The sequence below is a fragment of the Leucopleurus acutus genome (assembly GCF_964270905.1).
Source record: "Leucopleurus acutus genome assembly, chromosome: 11".
In the NCBI taxonomy this organism is placed as follows: Eukaryota; Metazoa; Chordata; class Mammalia; order Artiodactyla; family Delphinidae; genus Leucopleurus; species Leucopleurus acutus.
Genome location: NC_139152.1, coordinates 2,959,404 through 2,981,945, shown reverse-complemented (window position 1 = coordinate 2,981,945; position 22,542 = coordinate 2,959,404). Strand labels below are relative to the sequence as shown.

Sequence of the window (22,542 nt, the reverse complement as noted above, 5' to 3'; positions counted from 1 at the left end):
TGTCTGTAATTTCTTTTGAGTTTTCATCCTGTATAATGACTGTTTCTTGTTTTCTAATTCTTATACCTTTGATTTCCTTCTCTTGTCTTACTGCACTTGGTCTTAGTATCTCTAGAACAAAATATAACAGTGGACTATTGTAGTCTATCAGTTGCCTAGTGTAGATTTGATTTTTACAAGAAAGCCCATTATTAAAGATGTAAGTCTTGAAAAAAAATGTGAGTAATTTGGTTGGTTTATTCTGGTTAGCTGATGTTCTTTGTATATGTTCTATGCTGTTTTCTCCTCAAGACAGAATTATTTATGTAAATAATTTTGGTGAGCTTCATTTCAATTGAACACAGTTTAGTGATAGTGTGTGTGAAAGCATCTTAAACAATGGCAGTGTACACGAGTGCTTTTCTGTAAGACTGTAAGGTCATGATCTCTTTGTACTCTCCCTCAATATCAGTCTTCCTTGCCTCTTCTCTTTCTCTGGAGGAAAAGGAGGGGAAAAAAAGGAGAAGGGAATTCTATAGCTTCTGGAAAGCTTTGGGCACACAGTGACTTCAGTGTTGACATAGCTCTGTGAGACACAGACATTAGCCCCTGTTAGCTTTATGCCATGCGCTGCAGCTGAATGTCAGCAGGGACCGCCCCCCGCCCCCCAACAGCCAAGCTGCTGCCTCCGGTGTGTGTTTATTCAGCTGAATCCACTCCGAGTTGCAGCATTGCCAGGGTTAGCTCTTCACATGTTCACAGCTGATTGGTATCGCTTAACTCTTCTTTCTTTACCCTTATTTCTTCTTGATTTATATACTAGTATTTCAGGGACTAAATCTGGGAATTTTGTTAGCCTCATTGACATCTGTTGCAGGTGCTTGAAACTTTTGGGTTGTAGAGCATGAAGAAAGAAGTGAGCTTGATACTTAAAATGCTGCTAGACTGAACAGTACCTTTATGGTCCCTTGTATTTAATTCTGCCATTGCTTTGTTAGTACTGAGCATTCTCAAGTAAACACTATGGAAATGGTTACTATAGGATCCCTCTGCTGGTTGATTTTACTTTTAAGGTTAAAAAAGTTTTTATTTTGATGTTATTTTTTAATGGAATGATGTCTTCAACCCTGACATTGCTTAGTGTGATATTTTTACTATTGTAATATCTGGTTTGGGATATTATCTTTTCTTCTTTCTGTACTTTTCTTCCTCCACCCATTCCTTCCTCTCTATTTTTGCCTTTTGTTCAGTTTGAGAGTCAGACAGGCTTTCTAGAGGAGATAATGCCTGATCTAAGGATGAAAGGACAGGTAGGATTTAGCTGGCAGTGAAAGTGAGGGAACGGGTAGAGGATACTCTTTAAGTAGAGGCTAAGGGGTAAGTAAATGGTATGGGAGTTTGGGTAACTGAAAGCTATTTGGCATTTCTAGAACTTGTACTAAAATCAGTTTATTGTCACTTGAGTTGTCTTTATGAGCACACAATAATAGAATGTATTAATGACCTTGGGACTTGCCCATTTTGATAGTATTTTCATTTATTCTTTAATTTCTCTTCTGGGTTATGCTGGCATAAAGGCAGATGTTCTTTTTTCTCTCCTGGATTCAGTAGCAGAGAGTAGCTGCTAGGAATCTGGAATAATTGCTTGTTCATTTTCTTGACTCTGACATCTTTTTTAGAGGAGAATAAGCTCAAAGTAGCATTCATTTAAACAATTTAATCTATCCATTTGAATTCTGGTGTGGTTGTTTCTTGCATTGCAGTATGTCTCTTGCTTGTGTTTAGATCAGTCTGAGAACTTGGTTTTGGTTTAATATTTGAGAGTTTACAGTGTGCTTTGCTGCACAGAAAATAAATCCTTGTCATCAACTGAAAGAATCAACAGAAAGAATACTAGACGAATGATCAGATGAAATGAATTACCTTAGAGGCTCTTCCTTTGTCTCAGTCTTGGAGATTCAGACTCATTAAAAAACTTTGAGCTTCTTCTAAAATGATAGAAATTAGAATACTTTCTTTTCATATTAAAGATTCGTGAATCCATATCATAGTGATCTTGTAGAATCTAAACTTCATTTGAGTATGTTGCATATATAAGAAGTGCTTTTATATGTCCCATTTCTCCTTCTTGAGTATTCTTAATTTAAAATTTATAATAAGGTATAGTGCTGGTGTGTGAGTGTGTGTATACAGCTATTAAGTTTTACCACTTTGTACGCTCTGTTTTTGGACAAGAACTCTATCCTACACTTTTTGTGTATGTTGTATAGTATTAAAAGTATAAAAGATACTTGTTGACAGTTTATTATTTGAAAATGCTTCTCTTCACTTCAGATCAAACACAAATAAATCCAGAGTGTATAATTAACATTTTTTTAAAAATTAGGATTGCATTTAGTATTTTGGCCAGTTTGTATTTGAGATAGAATTTTTTTTGTGTTAGCTGGTAAGGAACTAATTGTTACAGAATGAGAGTAATTCTCTCTGTTATAGGGGAAAGATATAATTTTCCAGGGACTTGATTTGCATCTACTATCTAGTAGCCATTTACTTTCAAAATAATGCGTGACAATTTGTTTTTGTCAGTCTTTCATCAAAAATTTATTGAGCACTTACTATACCAAACACTGTGCCATGCCCCTGAGTAAAAAGATGAAAGTCCCAAGCTCTAGAAAGTTTTTCTTGAAGACAGATACAAAGAAATAAATTGCAGATTGGGCTGGTAAGTGCTCTTCTTAGGGACACATACGGTACAGCACAGACCAGAACATCACAGAGCCTGAGGATCGACTTGGGTGATGTTAGTAAGAATTATTATAAACTCTTTTGCATTTTGCATTGATAAAGTTTACTCAATGTATGTATTTACATGTTTCAGGAAAAAAATCGGTCTTAATTTAACATAATAGGATGCAGTACTGGTAATTTTTCTAATGGTTATCTTGACAAATAGTGCATTGAACTCTCTGGGATGGAGTATAATGTTTGTGATGATGACCATTTTCATGTATCCATAATATTCTTTTTCTGTAACTAAAAATAGCTCTAGACTCCATGGTTCTGTCATTTTAGAAATCAGGATAAACTGGATCAAAGCGTTCTCTTCAGAGAAACTAATGGAAGTTTTGCCTCAGAAGAGCTTCTGATATTTGTCTAAAATATATGAAGCATTGTTGTGATCTTTTGTTGTTTTTGAGATGTATTTTTCTAAAAAAAAAGATCATAAACCCTATCAGAGATTTAAGAATTTTCATTACTGTTGTTCACAACATCCTACCATTTTATTGAGATACAGCTTGGTGTAATTTTAGCACAATCCTTGAACTAAATTTTAAGCTGTTATTTTTCCAGTCTTCCAGCTCAAACTGAGTGTTAGAGTGAGCAGAAGTAGACTAGTGAGTGTTGGTGTACAATTTGGAATGTGAGAAGTGTGAGATCATTTTGGAGAGTGTCATGAGCAGAATTCCCAAATAGAAATTTTCCTAATATCTGACAACTGAGATCGTCCTACTAAATTCAGCATGTCTGTTTTTGGTCGATCATGGTAAATGTCTGTGATATGTGCAGATATGCTCACTTTATCTTCAGTACGAATGTGCTAGAGAAAGGGCAGGCTGGCTTATTGCCTGCTGCTTCTTTCTTCTCCCAAGGGAGTTGGCAGGAATTTTCATAAAGTGAATCTAGCTTGAATGTAGCCTAAAGAAGGGGTGCTGATTCCCATTACGACGGAGAAAATTGCTGTGTAGCCTTCTCGGCTACCAGTCAGAGCATTATTTTAATTCTATATTCTAGTAAAATGAGTGCAAGCAGAGCTGGAGAAGCAGGGCACATTAGTCGTTGTATTTTCTTTCTTCACCAAAACAGTGCTTGCCATACTAGTATAATCACAAGTGCTAAAGTGTATGTGAGGCTGTTAGCTGTCGTCAACATCTGTTTCTCTTGATTTGAATGAATTTGGTGATGAGCGTCCAGAAAAGGAGGGACGGTTGTACCTAGAAATCAGTTTCACTGTTGAATTTAACTTCTGATATTTCCCTGTGGGATAAACTTGCTCAGGATTTATTTGGATTTTTTGACTTCCAAAGGTAAAGAATGAAACTGGGGGTTGATTATAGGCTTCAGAGAATTAGCATTTTGACACATCTTTTTATTAAGGATTTTGAACTCCAACAACTGTTGAGAATCTTTGCAGCATGATGCGGGTAGTTAAATTTATTTAAAGAATCATATTCATGAATTCAAATACCTGATAATTTTATTGTAAATTTATTTTTCGTAAGAAAAGGCCAGTGCTTTTCGAGAGTTTGAAGACTGCCATAATTGAAAGTTCACTACTTGCTAAGCATAATACCAAAACCAGAAACTATAAAAGAAGAGGTTCTTATCTTTGCACTAAAAAAAATTCTCTATTTAAGTTGCCATAAACTATGTTAAAAGAAAAATGACAGATTTGGAAATATATTTGTAACATGCACAGCAGGCAAAAGGTTGTTTTCCAAATATAAAAAGATATTAAAGTGGATTAGGAGAAAGGTTAAATGTCCCCAAAACAAAATGAACAAAGAACAAGGACAGATGAGTCACAAAGGAAGGAATACAAAGCACCTGTAGATATGTGAACAGATATTCAGTCTTACTTGTAATCAAAGAAAAGCCCAAAAAAGAAAGAGAAGAAAGAAAATACCCAATTGTCAAAGGTGTAGGAAAGTGCTCAGACATCGTTTGGTGGAAGTTTATATCTGTACAGACCCTTTTAGAGGTAATTTGTTGTGTGTATTAAAATCATAACTGCATACCCTCTGATCCAGGAATTCCACCTTTCAGAATTTATCTCCAGGAAAAATTTGGATAGATGTGCAGAAATATACATGTGAAGGTGCCCGTTATAATAGTGGAAAATGAGAACCAAACTAAATATTTATCAATAGTTATAAGTAAATTATTTAATATCAACACATTGGAATTCTATGGCAGGCATATTTTTTCCCCAGTGTTTAAAATTGTTGTAAAATACAGCTTACATTCACCATGTTAAATTTACCATCTTAACCAATTTTCAGGTGTACAGTTCATAAGGTACATTCATATTGTTTTGCAACCATCACCACCATCCATCTCCACAACTCTTTTCATCCTGTAAAACTGAATCTCTGCACCCATCAAACAATCACTCCCTGTCTCCCGTCTCCCCAGCCCCTGGCAACCACTCTTGTGCTTCCTGTCTCTGTGAGGTAGACTGCTCTAGGGACCCTCATGTAAGTGGACTCGTGTAATATTTGTCTTTTGTGACGGGCTTATTTCATTTGGCATAGTGTCCATCCATGTTGCAGCGTGTGTCAGCATTTCCTTCCTTTTTGAGGCTGAAAAATATCATTAGGCATTTTTTAAAATTTAATTTTTGAGTGGGTAGTACATACATTTAGTTCAAATACAAGAGGAGGGTTAGGAGGAGAGAAAGATGGGAAGTGGCTGGGAAGTGACTGCAGATGTATATGGGATTTCTCTTAAGGGATGATGGCAGTGTTCTAGAATTAGATAGTAGTGATCGATGCATGACTTTTTAAATTTTTTTGAACATTTACACATGAGTTTATTTCAATCTTTCTTTTTGCATAACTTTTAATATGCTGAAAACTGCTGACTTACACACTTTAAACCGGCAAACTTTATGGTATATGTGAATTATGTCTCAATAAAGCTATTATTAAAAAATTTTCAATGTCAGTTACACCTCAGTTAAAAAAAATTTTTATGTGGAATAGAATAAAGTTTTCTTACATGTTGTCCCTCAGTGATTCCAGTCCGTTCCTCCCTTCCTCCCTTCTTGCCTTCCTCCGTTCCCCCAAATTAATTATTTCTTGTGTAACATTACAGAAGTATTTTTATTTCTTATGATATTTTTTATTTATAGTAAATAGTAAATATTTATTGTTCCCTCCCTTTTAACCAAAGTGGTAACAAATTGAACACAGCCAAGCAGGCATCTCTGAAGTCTTTTCTCTTATTTTTAAAGGTAAAAATGTCTCTTTTTATTGATTACTTGCTTACTGTAGGGGATTTAGATAGTAGAAAAAAGTATGAAGAAAAATGTAAAATCTACCCATACCCAGACACTGGTAATTGTTTGCATCCTTTTAGACTTTTCTCTGCATGTATATACTTTGTTTTAAAAATTAATTTATTTTATTTTTGGCTGTGTTGGGTCTACATGTATATACATTTTAAAAATTAGAATCGCGATCATCCTATACTTGCTATTATATATCTGCTTTTTTACACTTAATATGTTGTAACTGTAGTTTTTATCAGTAAATATAAATCTACATTTAAAAAAATTGATGCATAGTATTAAACTGGGTGGACATTTCTCATTTACTTAACTCATCACCTATTAATATCCATTTAGGTTGTTTCTAATTTTGTCACTGGTATAAACAACAATGAGCGTCTTTGTACACTTGCCAGATCGTTTCCTTGAGATATTTACTGCTGTTTTGCAGTTTGCCAAAAGTTTTAAACAATGTATGTTTTAACATATATGCCACAAAGATTTCAATGATACTATTAGCTCTTTGAAAAGATGGTGCAGGCATTTACATCCTCATTTTAAATATGAGGAACCTGAAACCCAGAAAGAAGGCAATGTGTTCCAAATCAGGTTGCTCTTCGGTGTGAGAGCTGGAACTAAAACTCATGTCTTCTGACTGTGGGTTAGTTTCCTTCCACTGCGGCACACTGCCAGACCTTGAATACCTTGAATACAAAGAGTGATTTTCTATTGTTGCTTCTTCATTTCTAAAAACATGATTCTTGATGTAACTTCCTTTTAGGTTCTTTGTATAATGTTCTAGAATTTATCCATTCAAATTAAAGGTTCATATACCTTCGTTAGGGATACAGGCTAAAGATATACCCTCTGAAACATTTTACTAGCTTATCTGCACTAACATTTTCATTTAATTACTCAAATTACTCTCTTATATTGTTATCTTCTGTATAAATAGCTCACACAGCCTCAGTTTTTTGTGTTTTTTTTTTTTTTTTTTTTTTTTTTTTTTTTGCGGTACGCGGGCCTCTCACTGCTGTGGCCTCTCCTGTTGCGGAGCACAGGCTCCGGTCGCGCAGGCCCAGCGGCCATGGCTCACGGGCCCAGCCGCTCCGCGGCATGTGGGATCTTCCCGGACCGGGGCACGAACCCATGTCCCCTGCATCGGCAGGCGGACTCTCAACCACTGCGCCACCAGGGAAGCCCTGTGTTTTGTTTTTAAAGCTTCAAGTTATCTTACTACCTTTGGGTACTAGCTTCAGTGGGCTGCGAGAATTGCTTTAATTCGAATGCCAGCTCTGTTACTTACTGTGTGATCTTGGGGTGAGTATTTAAGTCTCTGCATGCATGGTGTCATCATCAATAAAATTCGAATAATAGTACATGTGTTATAGTGAGGATTAAATGAATTAACACATAAGGAGTGCAAAGCACGTTCTGGCATGCACTCATATGTTTATTATTTAATGTGCTAACTTAATTGTAAAACACTTAAAAGTCATTTTGTATTTTGACATCTTTTGTTTTTTGGTGAAATTTTTTGTATGATGTGTCCGTATTCCTATAGATTTTCCCTCTCCTCACCTTCAGTTCCATGTAATACCTTCTGTTAATCTTGAACAGTGTCTTTATTTAGTCAAGCAAAGTGAGGAGCTGCCAGACTTACCTTGTTTCCTGTTGGTAATAAACACAAATTAAATTACTGACATTTTACAGATTATCTCAATCATTTTTAAAGACAGTGTGAAACAGAATAATGTGCTCCGCGGCATGTGGGATCTTCCCAGACCAGGGCTCGAACCCGTGTCCCCTTTTTAAAGACAGTGTGAAACAGAATAATGTGAATCCTCATTTGCTAAATGCAGGGTTCTGAGAGCTGTGGTAGCTGCTTTCTCACTCCCCGTAATCTGCTTTGTTTCTGCTACTTGAGGAGGAAAGCTCATTTGGGTTTTCCTTTTTGTCTTTATACCAGCACATGCAAATGACAATCCAGGCTCTCCAGGATGAATTGCGGATCCAGAGGGACCTGAACCAGCTGTTTCAACAGGATAGTAACAGTAGGACTGGTGAGCCTTGTGTGACAGAGCTGACGGAGGAGAACTTTCAGAGGCTGCACACTGAGCACGAGCGGCAGGCCAAGGAGCTGTTCCTCCTTCGAAAGACTCTGGAGGAGATGGAGCTGCGGATTGAGACTCAGAAGCAAACCCTGAACGCTCGGGACGAATCCATCAAGAAGCTTCTGGAGATGTTGCAGAGCAAGGGGCTTTCTGCTAAGGCTACTGAGGAGGACCATGAGAGAACAAGGAGACTGGCAGAGGCAGAGATGCACGTCCACCACCTCGAAAGCCTTTTGGAGCAGAAGGAAAAAGAGAACGCTCTGTTGAGAGAGGTGAGTGGCCACTTTCTCAGTTGTTACGACTGTCTTTTTTTCCTGATTAGCCAGCATTTTGACCTAGATAAATTTATATGCTCTCCTGAACTAGTGCAAGGGAATTTCTTCTTTCTTACCTAAATTCTGCACTGATTTCTGTTCTGATTTGCTATCTCGTATGAGATGACATTGGCTGGCATGTATACTGGCTTAATACCTTTCTTGGGGTTTTTTTTCCCCCTCCTGATTTCTGTAGACTCATTTTGTTGCTAGAGGGGCACAGAATTTTCTTGATTTGTTTTTCATCTCTTGATTTGTTCATAGAGACACACACAACAAAACCAGAATTAGAGTAGCTAACTACTGCTCAATTTTAAAATATTAATAATTGAAAGTAAGCGATTCCCTCATTTTCGGTGTGCTTATAGAGTCCTAGGCAGCAGTAATGGATGTTTGCCCTGTGGTTTCCATGGAAACTGTTGTCTTGCTGTAAAAGATACGTGATAGAAATTATTTGCTGGGCTTCCCTGGTGGCATAGTGGTTAAGAATCCGCCTGCCAATGCAGGGGACATGGGTTTGAGTCCTGGTCCGGGAAGATCCCACATGCTGCGGAGCAACTAAGCCTGTGCACCACAACTGCTGAGCCTGTGCTCTAGAGCCCCGAGCCACAGCTACTGAGCCCATGTGCCTGGAGCCCGTGCTCCGCAACAAGAGAGGCCACCACAATGAGAGGCCCGCGCACCGCAATGAAGAGTAGTCCCCGCTTGCCGCAACTAGAGAAAGCCCGCGTGTAGCAACGAAGACCCAATGCAGCCAAAAATAAATAAATAAAATTAAAAAAATATATATTTGCTGCCCTGGAGGCACAGCTAGAGGGAATGATACAGAGGTATGCTGTCACTTATTTTTAGAGAGGAACCTCAGACTTCAGCTGACCACTGTGACTACTGATAATTTTTCACTTTTCTATGTAATGCTTCATTTTAAGAAAGCTTAAGTGAAGAATTCATCTTACATTGAATTAAAAAAAAGACAGCTCTACTTCCCTATATGAGGTCAGAGTCTTCAGATAATTTTCACATTTGGATAGGGGGAAAAAAAATCTCGGAACTATTTTAGTGCCAGTCTGAATAATCCCTTTTTAAATGAAGTGTGAGGAAGGCAGTTAAAAGCAGCAAAGCAGCAACTTCCCCTGATGATGGAAGCGGTCTGTATCTGCTCTCTGCAATGTGGTAGCCACTGGCTACATGTGACTGTTGAGTAGTAGAAATGTGGTTAGTGTGACTGAGGAACTGAATTTTAAATTTTATTTAAATATAACTAATTTAAAATTAAATTTAATTAATCAAATTTAAATTTAAGTATCTCTGTGTAGGTAGTGGCTACTGTATTAGGTAGTGCAGCGATGCATAATGTAATGTTACCCGCTTTTCTTAATAATTTGTCTTGACCATCTTTCTTTCTTTGTCAGTACATGTAGAGTTTTGTAATTTCAATTGAATTTATAATGTTCTGTTGTATTTATTTATATTTCTTACTGTTGAAAATTTAGACTACTGTTAATTTTTCATTATTATAAAACTGTGCTGCAGTGAATATCCCTAGCCATATATCCCTGTACATTAATTTTTTTCTTTAGCATAAATTTCCAGAAATGAATCTGCTCAGCGTGTGTACGTTTTCAAAACTCTGAATATCAGTCTTGTCTCCCAGAGTGATTGGACCAGTTTATCCTCCCAGAAGCATATACTGTTTTTTTACGGTTAATCTGCAGCTGTGTATGTTACAGTCTTCAAATTACTGGGCTGTATTGTTTTAGAAAATTTTCTATCAACAACTACTGTGTTGTAGGCACTATCCTGAGTTTCTTTCATTTTACTTTAAAGAGTTTATATTTTAATGAGGTAACCTGGAGCCAGGCCATAGAACATTGTTAGAGAAGGTGTGATCATCTCAAATCAAATAGCATACAGCAGGAAAACCCTACCAGCATCGTGATGAACTTTGAATGTTATGTTTTTACTCCTTCTGTTCTGAATATTTCAACTTCTGCCCATTTATTTTTGAGTTTTAGAGTTAATAAATAGTGAATAGTTAAGGATTATGAAAAGCCACAGTGTTATTCTGGCAGAGAACAACCAGAAATATGGTGAATTTGAACAAGTAGTAGGAAAAAAAATGAATTTAAGACTAATTTTGAAGTAACAAGCTCTACAAATATTAAGTCCCACTTCTGAACATAATGTGGAAAGAAGTATAGGCCTTGTCAGTTGTATCAATACACAATTCCAGTTGCTATTAGTAATGTAGCATCATCTTACAGGAAACACAGTCCTATAGATTAAAATTATTTAAGAGCAAGTAGAAGTGATTGCTTCAGGGACACATGTTTAGAATGCTGGTTCCCCTTTCTTTTTCTCCTACTTGCCTTCAAGACTTAGCTCAAATTTCAGTTCTTCTGTGAATTCTTCCTTGTGCAGCTCTATACATATATGTAGATGAGCCAGTAATATTATTGTATACTTCCATGTGTGTTTCTTCATTGTTCACTTAATTTTTTGCACCAAGGATGTGGAGATATATATATATATATATATATATATATATATATATATATATATATATATATGAAATTTTATCTTGTCAGTGTCTAACAAATGCACAGTGGGTACTCAAGAAATGTTGGTTGAATAAGTTGAAATGTAGGGAAAGAAGTTTGAGCCTGGAGCTTACAGAAAGAAGGATAGCTTTTCCAATTCTTTTTTCTCCAGTGTGACCACTGGATACTAAAACCTAACAAAGGTTAGGAAACAAACTAAAACCCCAAACCAGTTTTGCTTATGAGTTTAGATGTAGAAGTTATAAATAAGATATTGGCAGATAAAATCAGCATTATGATAAAAGGATAATATTCTGACCCAAAGGAGTTTATTCTAGCAATCCAGAACGGCTCAATATGGCATTCACAGTTATGATTTGTAAGAGGTGAAAGGAAAAGACAACCTTGTAGTGTTTGATAGCTGTCTCAAAGACATTAGATAAAATGTTACAGACACTTTGAAAACTAAACCAAGTGAACTAAAAATAAGAATTGAATGACACTTTTATAGCATGATTTAAATAAAACAACTCAGTAAATGTGTATTATAAACATATTTTAAACTCGTAGCCAGAATTGTGCTTACTCTGAGGTACACTAAGACGCATCCATTAAAGTTAGGGAGAGGCAGAGACAGCTGTGTTCGTCAGTATTTACATTATTCTGGAAGTGTTAGGCAGTGCCGTTAGATAAGGAAAATGAAATAAATAATATCAGTAACGGTAATGGAAAGGATAGGGCTAAATTTTCATTACAGTGTAGATGGGAACATTAATATAAAGGTGCTGCTTTCCCCCAACTCTGTGAATTTAATGTAATCCCGATAGGAATATTCTTGACACGTGCCCAAATGATGTTGCAGTTTCTTTGCAAGAAGAACAGTGCGGGGACACTTGTTTAAGCAGCTCACGATATATGTGTTTTAAACCCAGTGATATTAAAATGTGTGGTACCGGCACAGTAATAGATAGCTAGATTGATGAGACGGAATAGAACCCAGAAATAATAGAGTTTTAAGCATATGATGCATGTTTGGGGATAATCGCCATCTATTTGGAAGACAGTACATAGTTACATCAAGCGAAGTTCTAGGTGAAATAAAGAGCTACTTCTTAAAAAATAACAACACTAGAAGAGAATGTAAGAAAAAGGTTTTAATACAATCTTGAGACAGGAAAGAATCTTTTATTGCCATAGCAAGAGCCTTAAACAATTAAATTTGTGTATGTTAGAAAATACAGGCAACAGAAGCTAAAATGGTAATTTGGAGTAAAGCTTTGTAACATTGTGGCTTGATGTTTCGTTTCCAGAGTGACAAGGTGCTAGAGGCACTCGGCACAGCCTTTCTTTGCTCATTACTCAACAAACATCCATTGAGCTTCTAGAATGTGTGTGACCTTGGGATACACGCTGGGTATACATTTTTCATGTCAGAACACATGGTCTGTGCCCTCCTAGAACTTAAAAATCTGGTGAGAGACAATAAACTGATAATTATGAGAGGAAATAAATTAGTTGAGTCTAATTATGTTGGGAGAGGGGATAAACAGGGTAAGCATCTTTGAGGAGGTGCCCTTTAAGGGAGATCTGAAGAAAGTTGAAGCAGTCTTGCTGAGCATTTGGGTAAAATCGTTTCATGAAGAAGGTTGACGGTTTCAAAGGCCTGATGAGAAGGAGTTTTCAGGAGACAGTAAGGAGACTAGAGGACAAAAGCATATTGTTTGAGGGGAAGACAGGCATGAGATGAGAGGTTGAAGAGGTAGCGAGGGCCAGAGTCACTCATCCCATTCATCAGATGTTTGTTGGGCACTAACCCATGTGCAGAGCACAGGGAAATACAGTAGCAGTGAACAAAACAAAAATCCATGCCCTCTAGGAGACAGAGCACTTGCTTCAGGATCCCTGCAGGTAATGCAACAATTTTATTCAAAGTACAAGAGAAAACTGCGCCAATGTTTAATCAAGGGAGTGATGTAGTATAGCTTTTAAAATTTACTCTGGCTGTGTTGAGAATAAATGGGGGAGGGAGAATTACGAGTGAACAAGGAAGTCTAATAAAGAACTTAACAACCGTAGGTTGGGTGAGTGGTGGCTTGAAATGGCTATTGTACATTATATCACTCGTGTGTCAAGAAAGGCAGAAAGAACTGAGAGCTGGCAACACTGGGGTATCCATAGGTTTTATTATTATTGGATTATTGTCCATCTTTTAAAAAAGCGGGTTTTCATCAATTCCAAGGCTCATAGCTTTTCCCATCTCAACAGTATGAAATTGAGTTAATAAGTCTTATCCTTGATGGCATCTTAAAATCTCTGTCAGCAAGGCCGCAGTCCTGCTCTATTTGTTTGCCTGTGTACTCACAAACAGTTAACAGCTGCTCATTTTAGTCAATGTTGTGAGCATTTTTGCTATTTCTCATGTTAACTTTAGCTGTTGTTCATTATGTCTTCAGTAATATTATGCTGTGAATCAGCATTGAAACAAACAGTTATTGTTATGGAGAAAGTTATAAAACAGTTCAGAATGATATATGATTAAACTTTATGGTTAAATAAGTAAAAAAGAGTCTTGCAATCAGTATAAAATAAAAATTCTGAATGATAGAAGCTTGGGTCATGGTTTATTTGGAGGCATTTCCTTCTTTTCTTTCCAGCGCATTAAACAGTGGTTTGCCTTACAATCGGTGGCATCTTAGATTTGATGAAATACAGTAACATTAAAATGGCATTCATATCCAGGAACATTTGTGATTAGTTTTCCATTTTGTTTATGAACATGATTCTGTAGCTAGCAGGTAAATAATTCCCCCAAATAAAAGCCAAAGAAGAGAAACAAAAATTAAATTAAGCATTGTATTTTCTGTTGGTACTGAAATTACATTGTTACGTGACTTAGTGTTAGATTTTGTATTGTTTACTGGAGTGCCTTTCCTTTGATGGATAGAAGCGTGAAGACATCTATTGGACACATACTGAACTACAGTCAAGACGTGGTTAGTGCCTGGGGCCAGGCGTATGGAGTTTTCACAGGCTTTACAGGTGATTCTGTGATACACCAAAGTTTGGTTCTCAGTCTGTTGGCAGAACATACCTGAATTGGCTATGGAATGTTTGGATCGGCTATCCATGTGCATACCAAGCATTGTCTATAGGCTGAATAAATATTTCAGTTCTGTATGTGCTCCTGTTTTTTTGAAATGTAGATCCTATTGTGATGAATAAAATACTGATTTGTTGGGAATTCCCTAGCGGTCCAGTTGTTAGGACTCTGCGCTTCCATTGCAGGGGCCATGGGTTCGATTCCTGGTCGGGGAACTAAGATCCGCATGATGCACGACACGGCCAAAAAAAAAAAAAGAAATTAAAATGCTAATTTGTTTTAAAACGTTTACACGTATGTTAATTTTTGTCTCTATAATATTTCAGTCAGCAAACCTTGTTTAACAACTGCTCTCATGATAAGATTTGCAGCAGTGTTTGAGGTTTAAAAGCCCTACTCTTTAACTAGGTTCTAAGCTAGGAGTTCTGGCTCTAACATGTCTGAGGAATGCCTGTCTGTATCTTTGGCAGTTGTAAGGTAAAAGCAGAGGAGGTTAGAGGGAAAAAAAGAGAAATAAACATATATAGAAAAAAAATAGAAACCTTGGACAAAAGAGTAGGAAGAATTAAAAAAGAAAAAGGGTCCCTAGTTAGTTTGCCCTTTCCTAGTGATTTTGGAAAGTGTGAACAGTTGCATCGCATAACTTGATTCAGGTTATCCTTCCTCATCTTTTTTTTGGTGTGTCATTTGTGCCTCATTTCCGTTTTGACAGGAAGATATGTTTTCTCAGAAGCATGCCATTGCTTGAGATGGTAAAGGGCCACAGTGCAGTGCTGCCTTACAACGGCGGAGTTGAGGTGCAGGAAGGGTAGAGAGGGCTCCTTCTTCACTTCTCCGTGTGGAGTACAGTAAAGCCAGAACTTGTGTGGAGGATTGAAACCTGCTGAAGGGACGTCTACCCTTGCACCAAGGGTGTGCTGGAGGCTAAAACCTGAAACTTGAAAGAAAGAAATTTCAGACATAAGTACTACTTTTCAGTCACAAATGCTCCTTTCTCTCAGTTGTGTAAGTAAATGTTGACTTACTTTTAAAAAGAAAGAAACTGCTAACAACGGATAAATTTTGTTCCTAACTTGTTTGTTTTCTTTCTGTAGTCATTATTCTTTAGTAAGTCAGTGAGAGGAACTGAACACATTTTCTGCCGTGTACCACAGTTGGCGGTATAACAAGATCCAGATAATTCTGCCTGTACTTTACTTTAATTTCTGTGCAGTGCAAATTTTCAGGCTAAAAAGAGGGAAATAAAGCAAGCACTAGCACATTCGACTTCTCACATTTGTCTGAATGCTACATTCTTTTTTATTCCCAGAGTCCTCTCCCTTTATTAACAGTGCAGGAGTCAGAGGCTCGATGTGCTCTCTGGGAAAGGGGAGTTGGCCAGCCCAGTGACTGCAGGATGTGTTCATAATGAGCTTTAATGCGCAGGCCTTTGAATGGAAATCTGTTACGACCGATAGGTTTTACAAGATCTTAACGGGAAAGCTTTATGCCTGCGAATGGTTTAAAGTGCACCCTAGTTCCTTAGCAGAGGAGGATTTTTTTTTTATTCAAATGGATTTCTTTCCTTATATATTGCTGATATGCTTGCTAGAGTTTAAAATGAAATTGTAATAGTTTCACTGTAAAGCATTTGGAAATTTCCCTAATTTGGAAGTAGGTAATGGGAAAGGCGTCACATGAAATTAGTTCAGGGTCTGAATTGTGAGATATTTCAGAGAAATGCAGTTTTAGTATTTCAAGTAGTTGCAGAAATATTAAGTGAAAAATGTGAAGTGTAGGATAGAGGATTTTATTGAGAGGTGATGATTATTTACAATTAGCAGGATTCATTTTATTTTTGTTACATTTTAAAGTTTGCAGTCATTTATTAAACATATTATTAAATATCTGTGTGCCCAATTTGTCACCTGTTTACAGTGTAGGGAGTAGATTCAGTGTGGACAAACTAGAGGCTGGGGGGTTAACTGATGAATTTGTTGTTTTAATGCAGGTGAGAGGTGATTATGGCCTGAACTAATGTGTTCAGATTTTGTCCCGGATTAATGTGTTCTGCATTTTACTGTCTTAATGAAGTGTTTTATCCTGCAGGGGTTAATTGTGGATTAACTCGATCCTTAAGGAGACTTGCTTTTACACTCTGTTGGCTCTAGTCTAGGTAGCCTCCCCTCCAGGGCTAGACTGTCTCTACTCCTAAGATGTGGCCTTCCTGGTGTCTCTGCTCAGTGCCTCTGATGTTCTCTCCACTCTGGCTCTCTGGAGCTTGAATTCTTCCCAGCCCCATGTGAGTTCAGGTAGTTGCTCGACTCGTAGCTCTCTGGTAGTTGTTCTGTCCCCAGTAGTTGTTCTTTGACACTGTGGAGTCTTTCCCTGTACATGCAGGCTTAGTATTTGGTCAAAGACTCCAGGGGACCCCTGTCAGATCAGACACTGCTGCTTTTCTGGCTAGCGTCTTCCTCTGTGTCATTCTGCTCTGCACATTTCTACTGTCTTTGGGACTCTTACCCACTGATCTGTCTTCTGAGCTCTGCGGGACTGCTGTTTTCCGTTTGGTCTTCCTCTCCCTGCGTCACATTGGATAGCAAGTCCGGACCATAACCTTGTTAGTTTCTCTTCTCTCAAGGATCATAGTCCTGTGCTGCTTGTTTTCCAGTGTCTGAAAACAGTTGCTTTTTGCATTTTTGTCTAATTTTAACATAGTTATGACAGGAGGGCTAGTCTTCTGTCTGTTACGATCAGATTGTGTTGACCTGGTAGAGGGTGAGAAGTAAATAGGAAACTCGTTGAAGGATTGAAAACAGACTATTGCCATGATTTGTTGATGCCTTATCTAGAGTACACCATTGCTTTCTTTAAAATGGACAGAGGAAATGAAAGGAAACTTAACTCGAGGCTGTTGTAGTAATCTAGGCTTAAACTAGACTGGAAGTGGAATGAAATGATAAATTCAAGGACTCTTTTGAAGCTGGAACAATTAGGACCTGCTCTAGAAGGTGGTAGGAAGTGAAGGTGTGTGAGGAATGAAAGGAGACACTGCTGTTTGGCTTGAACCACCGGCAGGGCAATGCCGTTTAAGGAGATGGGCAAGACTCATCAATCTTCAGAGGAGGGGCTAGGTTAAAGAGGAGAAAATCACGAGTTTTGTTTTGAATGAAATACGTTTGAGTGACCTAGTAAACATCTATATACATGTCAGATGGGCAGAGCAAGGGCAGGGCTAGAGTTTCACCAGCACTGTTCAGATGGGAAGTCTCCATCTGTATTCTCTGCCATCACTAGGGGCTGTACCGGGGTACTCTGGTACTGGCTGGCTCAGAGACATCGACAGAATCTGACAAGAAGATAGCCTGAGGAGGTCTGGTAACTTCAGGGGGATCCTTGAAGACCCCAACTGTGATATTCTACCATCTCCTCCTTTCCCTTCTGATCCTGAACGCACTGACATTTGGATTGAAAAAAATAGCTATGTTTTTCTGCTATTTGCTACAGGTAGACTGTTTAGGAAACTTGTTCAGCAGTCTTACCTTCTTTTTCTTTCTGATCGTAGCCCCTCTAGAGAGCGATTACCATTGTAGGTAGCCCGGTGGTTGTTGCTCTGGGGGAGGATGCTATGCAAAGGAGGTTGTCAACACAAATGCTTTCAGTTGTTTTGTGCAGTGTGGACTGTGGCTACTTTGATTTCTCCTTTTTCTTTTTTTTTAAAAATAAATTTATTTATTTTTGGCTGTGTTAGGTCTTTGTTGCTGCACGCGGGCTTTCTCCAGTTACGGTGAGTGGGGGCTACTCTTCACTGCGGTGCATGGGCTTCTCATTGCGGTCTCCTCTCTTGCTGCGGAGCACAGGCTCTAGGCGCACGGGCTTCAGTAGTAGTGGCTCATGGGCTCTAGAGCGCAGGCTCAGTAGTTGTGGCGCACAGGCTTAGTTGCTCTGCGGCACGTGGGATCTTCCCGGACCAGGGCTCGAACCCGTGTCCCCTGCATTAGCAGGCGGATTCCTAACCACTGTGCCACCAGGGAAGTCCTGATTTCTCCTTTTAAAAAGGGACTATTTCTAATACCCTTTTTGGATTGTTTGGAGTTATGATAATATGTCTCAGAGTCCTGTGGAAGAGTGACATACAACATGGGGATGTGCCGGAGCGTCACCTCTTGTGGTGGCTGGGGTCTGTGTGACTTACCGTGTATAACCAAGTGTGCAGAGATGGGGACCCTCCTGTGCCCCTTAGCCTGAATGCAGTCTGTGTGCTCCCTGGTCCACAGGGAAAGGTCAGGAAGACAGAAAGTGGATCAGAGTATCTTACAAGGCCGGGGTAGTCATCTTTGCATGTAACTACTACTCCCTTGCCTCTCCACTCTCCTGTTGAAAAAATGAGAATGAAAAGGAGGACACTTACTCTCTTTTTTGCTTCTCTTGTATAGGAGATGCATCGGAGATTTGAGAATGCCCCCGATTCTGCCAAAACTAAAGCTCTGCAAACTGTTATTGAAATGAAGGTAAGTGAGAACTTCCTAAGGAATCTTATGTGTCATTTCACACTTTCAAGTGATCACACTTTCATGTGTGAGTTTAAGAAAGTGGTATGTAATAATAGTTCACTCGTTTTGTAGGCTGAGAAGAAATAGTAAGACTTAATGAAAACGACACATTAAATGAACTTCAGTTTCGTTTCCTCCAGCATTTCTTGGAGTCAGCTGTTCTCAAAGCTTTTGATATCAGGGCCCCTTATTCTTTTAAAATGACTTATTTCATTCGTTTTTAAGAAAATGTCTGCCAAATACCAAGTTTGTGTGTCAGTTCTTCTCTCGAGAAAGAATAGGGTTCCGTGAAAAAAGTACCTGATTCAGCTTGCAGCTCACAGAGCACCCAGTGCTGTCCTGGGAGCAGCATCACACCCAGGGCGCAGCAGCCGGGCCCCCCCTTCCTGTTTCATCACACAGAATGGTACAGAGATACATACTCAAGGGCTGAGCATATGAAAAGTCACCAGGGACATTCCTAAGTGAGCCAGTGTTTTAAAAATGTTCTTTCTTATTTTTCTTTTTTGTCTGAGAGCGCTGACACTGAAGAATACACTGACCGCTAGTACGGTTTGACGCTGTTGTCCGGAGGCAGCGAACGCTTTTGCCTGTCCTTTATACCTTTAGTGCACGTGTCAACACAGTGGAAAAGGCACGTAAAGTCGTAGTAGTATTACGAAAATAGTTCTGCCTTCTCAAAAGGGCTAGGAGGCACCCCCAGGTTTTCACGGACTATACTTTGAAAACCTCTGCTTTAGGTTACTGAGTAGTTAGAAATCTTTAGGCTGAACGTTATGGTGATTGGTGACTAAGCACTTGCCTTCTATGTTAAATTCCCTGGCTTCAAAATCTGGCTTTATTTAACCAGTTGTATGACATAGAACAAGTAACCTAACCTCTCCATGCCTTAATTTCTTTATTGATAAATGGCGATAACAATAGTACCTATCCCATGGGTTCCTTTGTGGTTTAAATTAGTTAAAACAAGTAAAACACTTTAAACAGGACCTGGCACATAGTAAACATTCAGTCAGTGTTAGCTGCTATGCTATTATTATTTTTATTAAAAACATATTCTTTCTTGCAAGAGCTAGAAGACTCTTACAGATAGGGACCCCTCCCTCTACCCCTCCTTCCCTCTCTGTCTCTTTTTTTAACTTCTTTGTATCCCCTGAAAAGTTTGACACGGTGTTTTGCATCATGTGCCTTCATTTAATGTTTGTTGATGTGACAAGAATCTTTAGTTTTTAGTATATAAATAGTTTTATGAAAATAGATGCTTCTCAAGTACAGTTATCAGAATGGTTCTCTTAATTTAGATGATTTCCTCTTAAAACTATGTTTTTATTGTTGTATACATCTTTATTCTCACTGGGGAAAGGGTTTACTAAACAAATAGCAAATTAGTGGATTCTGGGTTCTTTACAGTTAGACAATTCATAGTCTTGAACATAATCTTGTAAACAGCCTCTAGAAAGGTTTAATTACATGTTCACATTTCCCACAAGTTTATTTGTACATGTTATTTCCTGATCCCTGTTGGAACCTAAAAACATACGAGTGTACCTATGTTCACAGAATTATTTTGCTTGCCTTTTGATGGCATAGGGAAGTGTACTGGTTTTAACTGGCAGTAGATCTATTTTAAGTTGTGTTAACCTCCAGCCATTCTGCTAAGAAGCAAGAGACTGAGATTCTGGTGGCCCAGTGGGGTCAGGTGGATGTTATGTTGAAATTGCAGATGATGTAGCTGAGATGCTGAGAGTGTGGCATGAGCTTGAGAGGATCATGAAGGTCTAGACTGGTCTTTGGGGGAAATGGGAAAGGAGGTGATGGTGGACTATAAAAAGCCCAGCTGTCTTCAAGGTGACGTAACATTCTTTTCTCTCTCCTCCTCCTCTCCCTCCTCCTTTCTCCCACTTTCTTCCCTCTGCTTCCTTCTCCCTTCTCTAACTTTTTCTTTTCCCTTTAGCAGTGGAGGAGCAGGGAGGAATTACTGGACTGCTCTAGGGTTAGAGTTTTGCTGGGTAGATACAGCAGTATTACTGGGATGCAAGTGAAGTGAGGGTGGAGGTGAAGGAGTAGTTGGGATGATCGGTCCAGGAATGTAGCCTGGATAGGAAGGAAGAGAATTCAGAATGGATGGACAGGTTGGGAGAAAACGTAGAAGTTAGGGAGGTGGAGGACTCAGTGAGATGCAAGAGCAGCAGTTAATGTGAGTGACAGTGTGTCAGGCCTGGGAGGAGAGTCCTGGGTGATGTGGTCTTGTAAACTGGATAGCTAAAATGGACCGGAGGATGCGGGCGTTGGAGTTACGGACGTCAAGGAAGTCGGACATTGAAATCCTAGGATTATGGCAAGAGTGGCATTTGAAGGAGAGATCTATTGTCAGCCGGGTGCTGAAGACTTCTTCAGTGGGCGGGAGTGGCGGGGGAGCCCCTAGATGGCAGCTGTGCGGAGGGAGAGTGAAGAGGAGTGTGAGCTTTAAATGGGAGCAGTGGGCTTCCCTGGTGGCGCAGTGGTTGAGAGTCCGCCTGCCGATGCGGGGGACACGGGTTCGTGCCCCGGTCTGGGAAGATCCCACATGCCGCGCAGCGGCTGGGCCCCTGAGCCATGGCCGCTGAGCCTGCGCGTCCGGAGCCTGTGCTCCGCAATGGGAGAGGCCACAGCAGTGGGAGGCTCGCGTACCGCAAAATAAATAAATAAATGGGAGCAGCATCGAGGAACCTGGAGGTGCCCATGCTTCTCCCTGCCACTCTGTGATGCTGGGGGATTAGTGGACTTCACTGGAGAGCGTTTGGGGAAATTCTATCCTTTGGGAAAGCCTGGGTTTACTTAGAGCAGGGAGACAACTTTTGAAAAAATAGTTGAGGATTTGGGAAATTTAACAAGGAGAAGAGGGTTTCAGTGGACTCAGTGGGGTTGGTTGATTAATGATGGGAGACCCAGGGCTGGGCAAGTATAGAGTAGTAAGATGATAAAAACTTTATTTATTTAGTTATGATACATTCTAGGAGTAAGAAACCTCCTTGGAAAGGGCTGTCCTCAAATAAACCCAGCCTGAGTACTGGTCGGTGCTACAACTAGTCCAACATATCAGGCATTAATTTTCTGGCCTCATCCCAGAAAGTAGCCTGGAAGGTTCTTTTTCTGCCTCATGGCATTCACAGCTGCAGTTATGGTCCCTTTTTAGGTGCAGATTTTATGGTGCATGATTTGATAGTGAGTGTCTGATTTGGTCAAGAGCTGCCTCTCTGTCTGTGCTGGGATTTTCAGATAGTGCATTTGAAGTCGTTTATTTATTCTTTATGGGCCAGGATAGTTTTAAACGAGTAAATCAAAATCCTGGTTTAGGGCTTCCCTGGTGGCACAGTGGTTGAGAGTCCGCCTGCCGATGCAGGGGACACGGGTTCGTGCCCCGGTCCGGGAAGATCCCACATGCCGCGGAGCGGCTGGGCCTGTGAGCCATGGCCACTGACCCTGCGCGTCCGGAGCCTGTGCTCCGCAACGGGAGAGGCCACAGCAGTGAGAGATCCACGTACAGGAAAAAAAAAAAAAAAAAAAATCCTGGTTTAGGTTTAGGACGTTTCTGATTGTGTTAATTAAATATGTTTAATTTTGAACTAAATGTAAGTTGCATTTGAATAGATTTGTAAAAGAAAATTTTTGTTGTGTTATTTTTAAAGGTAATGCAATGCAAGTCAGAGGAGTACAGCCCTCGCTTCTCCCCCCAAACCTAAAACTAGCTAGTTGTAATTGTCTCATGATAAGTCCTTTAACTCTTATCGGCACACTCTCAGATAGCAAGGAAAGTCAGTCAAGACAGGCTTGAGGTAAAGTGAAAAGAGGAAGTCAGTCTCAAAATTTCTTCCTAAAGAAATGGTTTCTATAAAATTCCAAATAACATAAAGCTATACTGCATTTATGCTCTT

At 39.2% G+C, this 22,542-nt stretch overlaps 1 protein-coding gene across 6 annotated transcripts in view; it reads left to right on the top strand.

Moving 5' to 3' along the window:
- ERC1 (ELKS/RAB6-interacting/CAST family member 1) overlaps positions 1-22,542 on the top strand; it is a 399,625-nt gene that overhangs the window by 70,332 nt on the left and 306,751 nt on the right. For all 6 annotated transcript variants that reach the window (XM_082850733.1, XM_082850731.1, XM_082850730.1 and 3 more), the window contains exons 3-4: positions 7,998-8,414; positions 18,512-18,586. In XM_082850733.1, coding sequence (XP_082706859.1) covers positions 7,998-8,414; positions 18,512-18,586 — 492 coding nt within the window. The remainder of the gene's footprint in view (positions 1-7,997; positions 8,415-18,511; positions 18,587-22,542) is intronic.